The following is a 1,406-nucleotide window of genomic DNA, read 5'->3' on the forward strand; positions in this document are numbered from 1 at the left end:
TGTTTCCGGAGAGATTCGCGTGTGAGATTGTCAAAGAGACGATCTTGTGCATGTTTCCGAGGATGACGAAGAGGCCAGAGGTTGAGACAGGAACAGAGGAGACAGTGAGGTCAGTGAGGTTAACGAGACGAGCTAGGAAGACTCCGGAGAGACCATTGCGGCGGCGGAGGAAGGACGAGACGGCGGTGAAGGAGTGTAGTGAGCCAGGGAGACGTGGAGGAGGTGAGAGAGATGGGCAGTTGAGGAAAGAGAGAGATGTGAGAGATGGGGAGAGAGCTCTGAGAGCTGTGGTGGAGATAGAGAGATCGGCGGAGCAATTCGTGAAGGAGATTGAAGTGACGAGGCGAAATGGTGAGCTGGCGTCGCAGATTACGACGGAGGTGGGTTTGGTGGTTGGATGGTGGCTGCAGGGATCTTTGGCGGTGGGGATGTTTAGAGATTCGAGGGCTTTGAGTTGTTTTGGGTCTAATGGGGCAGAGGAGGAAGAGGGTTTTTTGAGAGGTGGAATGGGAGCTGTGGTTGGAGCAGGAGTTGGAGAGAGGGAAGGAGCGGCGGTGATAGTGGCTGAGAGGTGGAGGAGGAGGATGAGTAACGGTAATGACGGAGGTTTCATTGTGGAAGAATGAGAGAGAATGAGAGAGAGATTGAGAAAGAGAAGGAAGTGTGTCAGAGAAAGTAAAAGAGAGAAAGAAAGAAGAAGAAGGAGAAGAAGAGAAAGATTGGATTTTTCAAAGATGGGTCATGTGACAGTTGGAGTTTTGTATACTTTTTAGGCTTCTGTTTTGGTTTAATTACGATATTGACCTTCTTCCTAATCTTCTTCTTTTATAGGACTTTCTTTCACAATGTACTTTGAAGTTTGAACTTTGTTTTGTTGCATTAATTGGTTCTTTTAGGCTTTCGTTTAGTTAAAGTGTGGATAAGGATTCTTTTGTTTACGTTTGTTCAATGTGTTTACCCATACGGGCAAGTTTTGACTAATGTACATCAAAAGGCCAAGACAAGAAGGAAAAGTGTGAAATGCTTGGTTTTTGTACATTTGTAAATTGATTCTATCAAACGTAATTACCAAAAAGTTCATTTTGAACATTCAAAATGTTTATTAGTTAAGAATATGATAGTTGGGCCTGGCAACATTTTTATAGTCATTGTCATAGAAGATGATAGTTTCGTTACTGACGGCCATGATTATCTTAGTAGCCAGCCTTACGTTACATTTTTCTCTGTTTCATTGTAACCATTCATGCAAAATCTATAAAGAAGAGTATATAAATAAGGTACCAAATGCTATTTTAGCGGACGATTTATATGCTCTGCTCTGGATTGGATCGTGTAAATGTAATAATAAGTGTCTGTTGATTTTACTTTTGTAAAAGAAAGAAAACTTCATCGAAATTAGCAGCTGT

At 42.3% G+C, this 1,406-nt stretch overlaps 1 protein-coding gene across 1 annotated transcript in view; it reads left to right on the plus strand.

The window, feature by feature from the left end:
- Positions 1-626, plus strand: part of LOC104773912 (pentatricopeptide repeat-containing protein DOT4, chloroplastic-like) — a 3,060-nt gene extending 2,434 nt beyond the window's left edge. Inside the window, exon 2 of the mRNA XM_019242777.1 lies at positions 37-626. Within this exon, the coding sequence (XP_019098322.1) occupies positions 37-626 (590 nt within the window). The remainder of the gene's footprint in view (positions 1-36) is intronic.
- Positions 627-1,406: the final 780 nt, after the last annotated feature.

Source organism: Camelina sativa, unplaced genomic scaffold (genome assembly GCF_000633955.1).
Source record: "Camelina sativa cultivar DH55 unplaced genomic scaffold, Cs unpScaffold00751, whole genome shotgun sequence".
Lineage (NCBI taxonomy): Eukaryota > Viridiplantae > Streptophyta > Magnoliopsida > Brassicales > Brassicaceae > Camelina > Camelina sativa.